The 12,382-nt window shown below is 36.7% G+C and overlaps 1 protein-coding gene across 3 annotated transcripts in view; it reads left to right on the plus strand.

Moving 5' to 3' along the window:
- fndc3bb (fibronectin type III domain containing 3Bb) overlaps window positions 1-12,382 on the plus strand; it is a 61,835-nt gene that overhangs the window by 27,404 nt on the left and 22,049 nt on the right. For 2 of the 3 annotated variants that reach the window (XM_079601830.1, XM_079601832.1), the window contains exons 2-9: window positions 2,473-2,577; window positions 4,617-4,848; window positions 5,850-6,128; window positions 7,995-8,053; window positions 10,102-10,244; window positions 10,984-11,043; window positions 11,433-11,571; window positions 11,984-12,037. In XM_079601830.1, coding sequence (XP_079457956.1) covers window positions 2,518-2,577; window positions 4,617-4,848; window positions 5,850-6,128; window positions 7,995-8,053; window positions 10,102-10,244; window positions 10,984-11,043; window positions 11,433-11,571; window positions 11,984-12,037 — 1,026 coding nt within the window. In that variant the 5' untranslated portion in view covers window positions 2,473-2,517. The remainder of the gene's footprint in view (window positions 1-2,472; window positions 2,578-4,616; window positions 4,849-5,849; window positions 6,129-7,994; window positions 8,054-10,101; window positions 10,245-10,983; window positions 11,044-11,432; window positions 11,572-11,983; window positions 12,038-12,382) is intronic. The other variant, XM_079601831.1, reaches the window with a different exon arrangement.

A 12,382-nucleotide genomic window follows, 5' to 3' on the forward strand; every position in this document is an offset into this window, starting at 1 on the left:
AGTGAGAATTAGATCCTAATCTATAGTGTGACCAAATATTTTTTTCAAAAATATCTAAAAAACAATAAAAATGAATTCCCTCTGACATGCGCATTTTAATAATTTTTCTAAATTACATCCCAATATTTTTATCCCAATATATAAATCTCGACAAACTCTATTGCTAAATAAACTGATGTGGACTGTTGGCCAGACTTATGTACAATTATTTGGAGATGAAACAAGCAAACAAATAACGATATATTGACTTCTGAAGCCACATTTGTGACTTTTCAATGCTTTACTACTCCTCTAGAATAATATAATCTTTGAATTATCTCCATTTGGGGGCCTTTCTCAACTAAATTAATCCGCATATCACGTACAGTCTTATTTTAGTATTTATATACTATTATTGTATTTATTAATATTTTGAATTGGCTTTATTATATTTATTTTAGTTTGTGTAAATTTGTCATCTTTATTAGTTAAAAAAAAAAAAAGATTTCTAATTCACTTAAACACGTTTTACTTTTTTAGATGCCAATTTTCGTGTAGGTTTTTAATATAATCTATTATTTATATTTAATTTTATGTCAGCTTTATTTCAGTTAATATAGGATTTGTAATAACACTGATCATGTGATTAATTTAATTGCATTTTTTTAAGCCTTAGTATTTTAGTTCTGTTCTCTTTCTTAGCCTTCACGCCATCCATCCCTTCCACCCCTTCAACTGAAGTAGAGGAATGCTTGTGTTGAGTTCTCTCGCTCTTTTCTCTTTCCTTTTCTCTCATGCTCTCTCTCTCTTTTTGTGGGTCAAGGATGAAAGGGCCCTTCATATTAAGAGCCTGTGATACAATCCTGTCACTCAGTCATCTAACCCCCTCCCCTCCCCCCCACCAAAACCTCAAACCCAGCTCCTCAACTTTCACAGGAGCGAGAGAGGAGGTCTGCAGCTGCATACCTGCGCGAGACCCTTTCCAAACACGCAGAACAATCTGAATGGATTTTGTTGTGCTCTGTACACGTCGCCCCGTGAAAAGGTTATTTTAAGCTGCCGTGCGTATACACTCATGTCCTGGTGAAATGACCCACACACATCGCTGTGTACACAAACCCTTCCCCCGTCCCCTCCGCTGAAGAAACTCCTGTGAAGCCCCTTCAATACAAGCACAAACAGGGTCTTATTCAAACCCGGCAACCGCTAGCTGGAGAGATACTGACCCCGGTATTGACTGATGGGGGAGAAACTGTAAAATTCATCAGGGTGATTTAGTGATTTAGTGCGCCGGAGGCTGTCACGCCACGGTTCCTGCTGGGTCTGGAGGAGAGGGCGATGTCTAAAACAGCTGGTGGCCCTCTACATGAGTCCTGGATGAGGGTACACGCTATGAGTTGCTTCTCTAAGGCTTTATATTCTGACAATAAACAGTCGGTTTGGTGGACGGAGGGGTTTCATTCACCCGTGTCCCATGAGAGCCATAACAGAGAGGGTTTGTGTGCCGGCAGTGGCCGTTTCTTCCTGCGGCGCACCAGTTGGACCTGATGGCTCTATTTCTACCGTGTTGACTGCAGTGAAGCCGTAATCAATGCCTTAAACTGTTTGTTTAACCCAATACCACAGTACCAAATATAAGCCTGTGGAGTTCAGTGGGATAGTGGGTCAAAAATGATGTCAAGTCAGTTTTATTGGTAAAGCACTTCTTATAATACACATCGTTTCAAAGCAGCTTTACTGAAAATCATGGTGTTAATGTTTATAATATCTTTATGCCTTATTGTCACATTTATCATGTTAGAGTTGGACGAAAATGTATTTCCATTTTGCAACAATATAAACAATCAAGCAGTTGAAATGTGCTATATAGTATATATCACTTTATGCAAGCATGCTGTATGTACTGTAAATGGATAAAGTTGGATGTACTATATAGATTTAAATATGTCGCTGGACAGTAATATAGTTCTCATTTTGCAACAAAAACAATCAAGAAATTGAGATTGGCTATATATCGCTTTAGGTGATTGTACTGTATGTATACTGATAAAATTAGATGTATTATGCGATAAAATAGTTTACAATGTGCATCAATATAAACAATCATGGAGCAGAGATTTGCTATGTAGTATTTATTGCTTTATGTGAGTTCACTGTATGTATGCGGATAAAGTTGGAGGAACTATATATCCAACTTTAAATATACCACTGGACGACAATATATTTAAAATATTTTGGCGATATAAACAATCATGCAGTTTAGATTTGCTGTATAGTATATTTAGCTTGAATAGAAAACAATGAAGCTTAGCTCACTTATATCACGATTAACTTCCATAATTTCATCTTCTAAGCATATGCGTATCTTATTACTAAAGCATTCCTGTTTTTCTGCTGTTTTCTCGTTGCCCCTGGAATTTTCTTTGCTTAGCCTTGCATTACGTGGTGGAATGAGGGGGCGGAGTCAGCATTGTGTTACTGTTTGATTGACAGCGTTCTTCTCTTTTTCTTTCTGCCTTAGGGCCTGCTGAAGTTCCCATGATGTCACCGAACGGTTCCATTCCACCAATCCACGTTCCTCCTGGCTACGTCTCCCAGGTAACCGGCAGGAATGGGTTAGGGCCGTGCGTCGGGGTGGCGAAACCTCTCTCGCACAATGAGGTTGTGATTTCACCCCTCGCAGGCGAATAACTCTTTCTTGGAAACATGCTCATAAATTGTGTGTTCAGTATATGACAACCAAACACACAACAGACGGACATGCACAAAACTCCAAGTTATTCATCGTTACTGAACGGTGTCAGGCGTGAGTTTGCTAAAGGTCAGCGGCGGTGACATTTCAGTAGAAAGGTCAAAAAAGTCTTGCGGAGAGGGCAGGAAAAAGTGTTTGAGTTGTGGGTGTAATAAATCAGTGGGGGGGCTTTAATGGCACAAAGGTCACTCGTGTAAATATGATTCATTAGCGCGTTCCACCCGAATGTGAAGGGCAGGACCAACCCATGTTTGGTGGGCTGCCCATTTCTTTCTCTCTCTCAACTTTCCAACAAGATGGAAGCTTTTTAGCATGAGTGCATGGAAATTAAGTGATAACAACGCTTATTATGTGTAATTGATGCTCTTTTGCTACAAAATGTAGTGAGATGTAATTTTGTTGCACAAGCATGTGGCCTCATAAAAGTTTTCTTTACCAATACACCAAATTCATATTAACTTATGTAAAGTCAACATACATTATCGTTAAAAAATTTGGGGTCAGTAAGATTTGTAAAAATAATTTCAAAAGTCGTCTCTAATGCTCACCAAGGCTGCATTTATTTGATCAAAAATACAGTAAAAACGAAAATATTGTGAAATATTATTGCCATTTAAAATAACTTTTTTTCTATCCTAATATATTTTCAAATGCAATTTATTCCTGTGATGTAAAGCTGAATTTTCAGCATCATTCATTACTTCAGTCTTCATTGTCACACATGATCTTTCAGAAATCATTCTAATGCTGATTTGCTGCTCAAGAAACATTCTTATTATCAATGTTGAAAACCGTTGTGCTGCTTAAACTTTTCTTGGAAACCTTGATACATTTTTCAGGATTCTTTGATAAATCGAAAGTTCAAAAGAACAGCATTTATTTGAAATAGAAATCACTTTTGTTACATTTTATGCATCCTTGCTGAATTTTTCTTTTTTTTTTTTTCTCCACTTTGTGAACTTTTGATTGGTATTGTACATAAATTACAGTACCACACATTAATCATCTTGTTATTATTGGTACTGATTATGAGTTGATTACCTGTCCGGATATGCTTGAGTTGTGTAGTAAAAGTTTCACAGTGTTTTGTCATTAAAATTCAAGATTATAAAGTTATCGGTTTAATATTAATAAATAAATGTTACATGTTATCGGTTTAATATTAATAAATAAATGTTACATGTTTTTTCCCAAAATGTCTATTTCTCTCTGGACAAACCCTTTGGTTTAAGGTGGGAAAGCTAATTGGATTTGGACATAATTTTTCATTAGGAATGTTGACTATACAGTTTAAATGTGTTTTTTGTACTGTTGATATAGAATAGCTAGGGCTCACCAGTCATCAATTTACAAACTAGAAACTTTAGAGGGGGCAGTTTTAATATTAAAACATATATATTTTACTCTTTGAATCTAGAACATTGATTTCCCAGAAGGCCCTGGAGATCTTACCAGCTCTTTCCTCCAGTATAAGCATAACGGAGCACTTTGGTTTGGTTTCTGCTGTCATCACTGACCTCACTTTCTAACCCTGGTTGACCAATCTGACTTCAGGATCACCCAGGGTTAGAAGCGGCTGTCGGTGGGATGATTTCTCCCATGTGAACTGTACCAGCAGATCTGTGATTCCTCTAAGCGTCTTCCATGCATACATTCCTCCACTGGAATGTATTTGATAGCCGTTCCATTAGAAGGCCTTGTTTACTTTGGCATTCCTGCCCTTTGTTTAAAGTGGCGCTGTACATCTGTGGTTGCAACTGTTGGCACATTATATCCAGAGACAGGCTGTATTATGTGTTGGGTTGGGCTACTAATGGCTGACATCAGAGAGCCTGTGATGTTGGGTATTGTTTGGCTTGACGTCTATGCATGTTTGTATTTTCAGGTCCTGGAGGACAATACTGGCGTGCGGAGGGTTGTGGTGACACCTCATTCTGAATGTTTCCCCCCCAGTTACTCTCCGGCTCTGTCCCCGAGCCATCACATTCACCCTCAATACCTGACGCACCCACACTTTATTCCAGCCTCACATACGTCATACTACCCTCCAGTCAGCCCTGGCGATGTGTCCCCGCACCAGTTCTATCAGCATCGACTGCCCCCCATCTACCCGGAAGGTAAAGCTTCATTGTCCATAGCAGACTTAAAGTTTCTTGGTCTATTCAGTTATTTAAACGCATTCTTCAGTGAGGATGGGCAACCATGTCTTCATACTGAATCATAACACTGTCCTAATCTGGCTCAACATGAGAGCAAAGTACCACACAAAGCTATAAAACACAGCCAATCCAAAGATACATTCTGAATGAAAAGTTTAAACATGCTTGATGTTTCTATCTTGTTGTAAATTAATATACACTTACTAAAAAAGAAAGGAAAAAAAAGGATAAATATATTTTATATAAAATATTGTAATATACAAAATATATGCATTTCTTTACTAAACTAAAACGTCAATTTATTAAACTAAAATCGTTTAATGTGTTACGATTGACTGAGTGTTTTAGTTTAGGTTTTGTGCGTATACAATCCTTTTGTAAATTATATACTGTGTGCATATATACATAAGCATGTACAATTTTCTACACAAAGCTAGAATGAAATTTGGATTTATTTAGTGTTGTGGTCGTGTATGCGGCTGCACAAAATTAAATAAAAATTAAATAAAATGAATATTATATGTACACACTGTATACTGTGTGTATACTGTATTATATTATTGATGTATAAGATGATTTATTTAAAAAAAAATTGCCATATATTTATACATTGCTGCACAATGTTAGTTTTGTGGACTAATATACATTTTGCGCTGAATATGAAATGTATAATATATTATTTAAAATGTATGAAGTACTACACTAAAATGTAAATGGAAAAATTAAGCTAAAATATAAGAATTGATTAATTGAACATTTTTGTGCTTATGTATACAACACTTAAATTAGTTTTGTAGAATATAAATTGTATATTCAACAATTCAATATGAAATATATTAGTAATATTTAATACATATTTTATATAAATACATGTTGATTTGTTTAACATTTTCACTTTTACTTTGTGTCATTTGCTTTGTATTTTCTGTAGTGTAATTATGATCTTTTACTTATCTCAGAGATCATCCCGCTGTATAACGTCTCCACTTTCATGGGTCATGAGGAGTACTGTAAACCTCCACCCAAGAAGCTCAAACAACCAGTGGAGCGTTCAGGTCTAAGTCAGGTGACCAGCCCGCTTTCCAGCAGCTACAAGAACAGCACGGCCTGCACCACCACAGCGAACGGCCATGGAAAGAGCCACATCAGCTCTGGAGGAGGAGGAGGAAGCCCTGGCAACAAGAGGCCGGATCGAAGAGCCAGAGGAAGCCCCAAACACACAGACACCGAGCCACAAGGTGGGCTAAGTAGACGTCTAAATAAAAAGACATCTTGCTGATTTTGTTCTCATGTCTCTGTAGCATTTTCATACATGTGGAAACAGCTGAGAGCAAAAACAGGATATTTCCAGTGTCAGCTGGACTCAAATAACAGCAGTCAGAGCTGCTGACTCTTCAAGATGAGTCAACAATCTTGTCCACATCTGTTCACTTTAAAGCCTAATATCTATGAAGCGTTATGTGTCTTTACCTCCAAGCCTTTATTTTTGAGCTTTTATATCAGTGTCAGCATTTACTCTGTGGTGTGACACACATACACATTGGATAAACAGTAGATGGTACAGGAAGCAAGCAGGATAATGAAAGAGTGCCCACTACTGGTGAAATGCAGTCAGTCACTTAAATGGCATAGGCTGTGTTTGGAATTTATGCTAGTTCAAAAGTTAGCAAATTAAAATATGCAATTTTACAATCAGAAAACGCTGTTCTGAGGAAGAACTGGTTCTTGATCCCCAACCTTAGTATACAGTATTCATTTGAAGTATGTAGTATACAGTAAGCTTGTATTTCATTGGGAATTCCACAGCTGAGGATTCCAATCAGAGCTGTTCTGGGATCAGATGGTAGATGAATGAGCAACACATGTTGCATCAAATACAGTAGATTACATATTCTCCATATCATCATTTCCTTTTCTTTCATCATTCCTTTTGAAAACCGCTCACGCTGTCTCACTGTTTTCCTCTGTGTTCTTTAATGTCTTATCTTACCCTGGTCTTTGTTCTTGCGAACCTTTGGTTCCCATGCCTCTGTGTGTGTTAGAGAGAGAGAGAGAGAGAGAGAGAGTGTGTGTGTAGTCTGTCTGTGGCAAAACCACAGCGCATAATGAGATGCAGATCTTTTCTTGTCTGAAGTGATAGCACAAGGCTGGACCGTGTTAAAATGCACTGGCAATCACACTGCAAATTAAAACAAGAGAGGGGAAGATGAGCGGTTCCTGTGAAGAGTGTCTGAGAAGAGGCTGAAATGCGTAACGTCAGAAGTTTAGACTTGGTCTTCATTCCCAGCTGTGTTCAGGACTTTGAAGCTGTAGTTTAACAAACTACTCATAGTTTTAAACTGATACACATAAACTAGGTACAGTCAAGCTATCATTTGGAAAAGGTAGCTAGATACAGTAACGTTTAAAAGTTTTGGGTTGGTTTTTGCAAATATTTAAACATACTTAAATCTATATATATCTATATATATATCTATATATATATATATATTTATTATTATTTTACTTTGATTAATTTCAGTAAGATACTTTAAAAGCTCAGAGCAGGAGAATTAATCATTGAATTGTCAAATAAACCATTTAGCAAAATGAATCACTTTTGTACACACACCATTGGTAGACACGTGCAGTACTATATTACAAAAATGTTTAGTTTGTAGCATTACTGTATTTACTCTCAAAATTGTTTTCCAACACTGTCGTGACTCTTTATTTGAATCTTTGACCTATTTTGATTTTATTTTTAATCCATACATGGAGTGGAATCTCTAATTTTCCCATCTTGTTGGGGGGGAAACCATAGAGGTCAGTGTTGGGTCATGTCGCCATGACTTCATCGCAGTGATGACTCATTGCAGGAGCCCCTTGGGCCCCTTAAGAGCCAGACCTATGATCCTCACTCGCCTGACAGCCACTTTCCTACTCCATCCATCAGGACGTCTCTAATGCCCCAGATCGGTGTCTCTGTCTGCTGATACTGAATTTATGTTCTTTTGTGTTTCTTTCTCTCTCCAAACCAGCATGAAGATGTTACAGGCACACACAATCTCTGATTTATGACCGATAGGAGACGGCTGGCTATATTTAATCTCTTTTCTGTGCAGATCATGATGTGGACACGAGACGAGTTCAGGCTGTGCCATCAGGAATGGACAAGCCCCAGGTGGGTGATTCAAAACATGTTGTCTCACAAATCTCCTCCCGAGCAGCAAATCGAAAAGCTTTAATGTCATAATTTCACGCTTTTGCCCGTGATTGTTTTATTTGTCCTGCAGGATTATCTCTCCACTCTAAATATGTTATTGCTTGCCAAGAAATATGAACTTAATCCTTAGTATTATGATTTACATTTACGCATTTAGCAGACGCTTTTATCCAAAGGGAGTTACAAAAGAGGATCAAAACAATTAGTCAAAGACAAAGCAAAATTCATAATATACAATACCAGGTTTATTAGACAACTAGATTAGGATGCGAGCTAAGAAATGCAGAGAAGAAATTGAAGTTTTCTTTAATTTATCATTTAATTTAAATCATTTCTTTCAGTTCATCATTTGTTTCTGTTCAAGGTCAATTTGACCCCTGCATGTTGTTTTATCTTCTTTCTTTTTTTTTATAAACTTTGTGTAGCACATCCCAAATTGTTTATGCTACGGACATGAAAGATTCCTCAAATCATGCGCCTTGAAGAGAGTTATTCTATTTCCTTTCTTTCCTTTCTTAGCAGCTGATAGTATGGCTTTTGTGTGGTGGATGATAAAATTGGTTTATAAAAACTTGACTTGAGTAATAACCTGGGATCAAAAGGTGGGCTCTTTTGACTTGGCAACCACCTAGCAACCATCCAGAACACCCTTGCACAACAACATAACGCTTGAAATGTAAGGATTATAATTGTCTAGAGGTGGTCCGAATGAAGCACTTCCGTTTACGTTCACGAGGGGGCAGCAGGAGTTAATGAATTACTTGATTTTCTCCTCTCTTCATAATCTTCATCACTTTCTGTCTGTAGAAACGCATTAAATGTGCATTCAAGGTTCAAAATGTGACGGTAACATACAGGAGCCCAAAGTATTTAAAATGTATGAATGTCACAAGTTTTAGCACAAGCACAATAAGGTTTTGTAAGGTTTTAAATTATATAACACTAAATATACTGTTCAAAATAAAGATTAAAAAGCATTTGGACTTATCAAATGTTAGTGAAACTTATTCATAGATGTGATGAACTAAACCGGTTTGATCTTGAGAAAAACTGACTTCATATATCCACCATGGGAGCAGGTATTTAAAAAAGCTTTTGCAAAAATGGCTCAGGGTCCTGAAAAACCTAATTCTGTGTAAATGTATTAGTTCAAGGTCAATTTGACCTGCAAAAACACAGTAGAAAAAAACAAAAAAAGCAACCTGAAGTAAACAACTGACAGCAATGTGCCTCTCCAGTGCAGAGAATGTTAGCATGTGAAGAAAATAATTCAAAGTATCATCATGATTCTTTTATTTGAGATTATGTATTCATAATTTATATATATATATATTTAGATCAAACAATTCGTTATACAAATTTTTTGTAATATTTTTAATATTGTTTATTTAGTGTAGATTGAGTCTCCAAATCATTTTTTGGAGCCACTAACACGTACCGTTTTTCCATTTAAGTGTCTCTTTTTGTGTTATGAAGATGATAACTAGGTAATCCGCTTTTGTGCTGCTTTAATGCTAAATTACTTAATTTGAATGCAAAAGGGAACGTATTGGGTAAATAGTCTGGTTTGCCATGGCTGAAGCCTTCAGACGCAGATGTTTTTGTTTTGTGAATAAAGAGTCTGTCTCCGCTCTGAGCAACTGTGAAGGACGTCAGCTGTAGGGTGTTCTGACTGATGCTTCATTCTCTGAAGATGAGCCTGCTCTAGCCTTGGCACCCAAATTAGCTACTATTTACAGCTGCCTCGATGTATTGATGTAGCTGACATCATAAATAATTCGAAATTAGAATTCAAAGGGCCAGCCAGCGTTTTATTTTGGACTTTAAATCTTCCAGGCTCTTTATAAAAAAAAAAGATGTTTCAGACTTGTCATACTTAAGTAAACATAAAAAAAAATGATTTGCATCATCTTTTTTTTATCGTGAATATAATGTTACAATCCAACAACTAAATTTCAAGTGGTTGTTTTATAATGAAACTTGAATGTGTCTTTTTGTCTCCTCAGGTGTCTAATGTACAGTCCCACTCCGCACTTGTGTCGTGGACTTCTGTTTTCTTATCGGGATCATCTGGACGGGTCCCTTCCTGTAGTTACGAGCTCCAGCTCAAGGACAAGGGCCGTGACGGGAAATACAAGGTTGTGTACAGGTAAGGCCTTTTTTAACATCATGTGTTACTGCACTTCACTCTTGATTTTTTGTTGTTTTTATTGATTTATTAGATTGCACGATTAATCGTTAAGAGGTCGCGGTTTTAGTTCAAACCCCCTCATGATCTTATTCCTAAATTACAACAATTTGGATAGGTCTATGAAACCTTTGAAAAGTTAGAATATTCAAATGTTTGTTTGTGATGCCGCTGACCCAGAGAAAGCAGCAGTCATAGGTATTAAACAGCTTCACAACCACACACTATCATTTCATTCAAAAACGCTGATTCATCCAGTAATGAAATGAGTCTTTATGTGCGAGTCATTGAATCATTCATTCAAACCTATTTTAAAAACAACAACAGTTAATTTAAATTAATTACATTCATTTAAATAGACTGCAGCAATTAACATTGTCGGAACCTCTAGTAAATGACATGTTATTTGTTAAGTTTTCTATTCAGATTTGTTTGAGAATCGTAATTTTTGTGATTCTCAATATGATTTGTTTTTTCTTTATGATTATTAGTATAGTTGCATAACAATCTTGTAATCTTCCCCATGTGGTTAGGAAATTAACCTTATGTACATCTACAGCTTTCTTTCTTTTTTGGTCCACAAAAGTCAAATAATAAAGGCTATTATGAATTGATTTGAAAGCTGAAGGAGGTTTTACAGATGCTTCATCCATCTACTCTCACACACAGATTGTCACTCTTAGTCTATCTTTTTTTTCAGTGGTGAGGAACTCCAGTATACCCTCACTGACCTCAGACCAGCCACAGACTATCACATCCGGTAAGAATAGTGTTTTATATTTGCATTTATTCATCTAGCACACACTTTTAACCGAGCGACTTACAAATGAGATGAAACGCTCCATTAACCGAGCACTTTGAATTTAATTCGAGTGCTGAAGAGAGATGAATGACCTGATATCTGATTAACAAGACTAAATTAAAGATAATGAATGCGAAAAAAAGGATTTGTGCTTAATGTGAATTTCCTGGATCTAAAGAGCGGAGTGGCACAAAGCGTTCTTCTTGTAATTACAGTGGATGCAGCATTTTAATACATTCATTGTTATCACTAAATGATTCGTTTAAATTGGCAATAGCCGTTTTCTGTGTATTAGTTGATGAATTACTCTTGTCCTCATTTGGAAATTCTCACCATGTGCTTTACAGAGTAAGCACGGTGTGTAACTCTGTCAAGGGTCCCAGTTCGGATGCGAGGGCCTTCACTACCCAGAGTGCCCCTCCTGAAACCCCTCTACCCCCCAGACTGTCCCATCGCACCAAGAGCTCCCTCACATTACAGTGGAAGGTACGTTCTGTATTATTGTGTTGCTACAAACCATTAAAACTTCAATGGTTGGGCTTATGAACTTTATTACTTCATGGTGGAATAGTTTTATTGATCCTCCTGATTATTGATCCCGATTATTAATAATTATTAATTCATAGTTTTTTATTGATCATTCTGTGTTGCTTCATGCCAAGTACTGCCTCACAGTTATGCATGACCTCTCATTAATATTTACTTATTTTGTTTATTATATTGTTTAATTGATTATATATAATTATATATGATATTTTTATCAAATAAACGCATCCTTGGTGTGCATAATGTAAAAGACTTCTTTCAAAAACATCTAAAACTCTTACCAACCTCAAACTTATGAATGATAGAGTATACTGTGTATAACTTTTTTTGTAATTTCTAATTTTTATTGCAGCCCCCTGTGGACAACGGCTCAAAAATCACCAATTATGTTCTAGAATGGAATGAGGTATGTATTTGATAATATCCTGAGTGTGTCATCTACCCCTCAACCATTCAGTTGATTTCTCTCTCTCTCACTCATTTCCTCATTATTTGCCTAATTGCCTTAATTTTTTGCTATGGCTGTAAAATTGTTCCCGTCCCCATGGCATGAGACGTTGGTCCTGAGGAGACTAAGGCTTTAACCGACTGTTCTGCTTTACGCCACGTCTACTTATTTTCATTTACTCAAAGATTTTCTGGCTCAATAAGAGTTCATTAAAACTCCTCAGCTGTGGCTGGCAGCAGTTCCTCCCTGCCGAATCCATTCTGAATACCTCTGCCTTTTAACTTTCATTATATTCTGGCTCCT

This window comes from Phoxinus phoxinus (genome assembly GCF_949152265.1).
Source record: "Phoxinus phoxinus genome assembly, chromosome: 24".
NCBI classification, from domain to species: Eukaryota; Metazoa; Chordata; class Actinopteri; order Cypriniformes; family Leuciscidae; genus Phoxinus; species Phoxinus phoxinus.